The sequence below is a fragment of the Otolemur garnettii genome, unplaced genomic scaffold (assembly GCF_000181295.1).
Source record: "Otolemur garnettii isolate 467f Iridium unplaced genomic scaffold, OtoGar3 scaffold00175, whole genome shotgun sequence".
Classification (NCBI taxonomy): domain Eukaryota; kingdom Metazoa; phylum Chordata; class Mammalia; order Primates; family Galagidae; genus Otolemur; species Otolemur garnettii.
Genome location: NW_003852570.1, coordinates 1681672 through 1683400, shown reverse-complemented (window position 1 = coordinate 1683400; position 1729 = coordinate 1681672). Strand labels below are relative to the sequence as shown.

General features: G+C 42.5%; 1 protein-coding gene across 1 annotated transcript in view; it reads left to right on the top strand.

The window, feature by feature from the left end:
• The window catches only part of PGK1 (phosphoglycerate kinase 1), a 22580-nt gene that overhangs the window by 19546 nt on the left and 1305 nt on the right, over positions 1–1729 (top strand). The window contains exons 9-10 of the mRNA XM_023519455.1: positions 1472–1481; positions 1535–1729. Coding sequence (XP_023375223.1) covers positions 1472–1481; positions 1535–1729 — 205 coding nt within the window. The remainder of the gene's footprint in view (positions 1–1471; positions 1482–1534) is intronic.

Here is a 1729-nt window from a genome sequence, read left to right as displayed (position 1 = left end):
TGTTGTTTGGCGGGCCCGGGCTAGGGATTCAAACCCGCCACCTTAGGTGTATGTGGCTGGCGCCTTAGCCGCTTGAGCCACAGGCGCCGAGCCAAGAAAACTTTTCTTACATGAAAGCATTAAGACAGTAGAAGTATACTAATTATGAGGAAGGAAAGTATATGTGTATATTAAAGTCTAAATAGTTGATTTTAGTGTTTTATACATATTATTTTGATAACTGTATAAAATTGTATCATGTTGAAATGCTAGTTTGCTTAGTCATTTTCCTTTTGTTAAGCATTTGGCTATTATTTAAGTTCAGTGCTTTTTGGGGTGTGGTCCCAAGACTAGCTGCATTAGAATCATTTTTGGGTTTGTTAAAAAATGCAAGTTCTTGGGTCAGGCACAGTGGCTCACCCCTGTAATCCTAGCACTCTAGGAGGCTGAGGCTGGTGGATCACTTGAGTTCAGGAGTTCGTGACCAGCTTAAACAAGACTGAAACCCTGTCTCTACTTAAAATAGAAAAAACTAGCTGGGCATTGTGGCGGGAGCCTGGAGTCCCAGCTACTTGAGGAGGATGAGGCAAGAGGATTACTTAGCCCAAAAGTTTGAGGTAGTTGTGAGCTATGATACCTTGGCACTCTATCCAGGGCAACAGAGTGAGACCCTGTCTCAAAAAGAAAAATGCAAGTTCTTGCTGAAATAAGAAATGCTGAGAGTGGGGCCCAGCAGTTTGGGTTTGAAACAAGTCCTCCTAGTGATTTTGATGTGTGGGAAAGTTTGAGAACTACTGATCTAGTTCAGTGTTTCTCAATCTCAGCATTACTGACATCTCAGATGATTTATGTTGTGGGGGAGTACTGTTGAATTATAGGATGTTTAAAGCATCCCTGGCCACTAGATGCCAGTAATTCCCCTCTCATTCATGCCCCCCAAGTTGTAACAACTAAAAAATGTCTCCTTACATTGCCACATGTCCATTGTTAAGGGGCAGAATTGACCTGGTTGAGAAGTATTGATCTAGTCATTTTTGCTATCATAAATAGCGTGGCTAAGAATGTGTTTATTAAATAACTTTAAAGTTTTCCCTTAGACTTGATCTTCCATAAAGTAGAATTTGAGTCACAGGGAACAAACAGATTTATCATTTTATTTTTTACTTTTTAAAGACAGAGTCTCACTCTGTTGCCCAGGCTAGAGTACTGTGGTATCATAGTGCACAGCAACCTCAAACTCTTGTGCTCAAGCTATTCTCTTGCCTCAGCTTCCTGAGTAGCTGGGACTGCAGGTGCCCACCCCCATGCCTGGTTAGTTTCTTCTATTTTTAGTATAAAGGAAGTCTCAGTCTCACTTAGGCTGGTCTGGAACTACTAGGCTCAAGTGATCCACTGACCTTGGCCTCCCATAGTGCTGGGATTACAGGTATGATCTACTGCATCCAGCCGAAATTTATCATTTTAAAGATTGAACGGTATGATTTGTTTCTAGAAGCTCCAGTGTTCAGCTTTGAGCTTAGATTTTGGTGGAGGTGGTATTTGTTCCTCTAAGAAGCTTTTCTTGGTAGCTCATTCCCTCTTTTAACTCTCTCTCCTCAGGGCTTAGACTGTGGTCCTGAGAGCAGCAAGAAGTATGCTGAAGCTGTCTCTCGGGCTAAGCAGATTGTATGGAATGGACCTGTAGGGGTATTTGAATGGGAAGCTTTTGCCCGGGGAACCAAAGCCCTCATGGATGAGGTTGTGAAAGCCA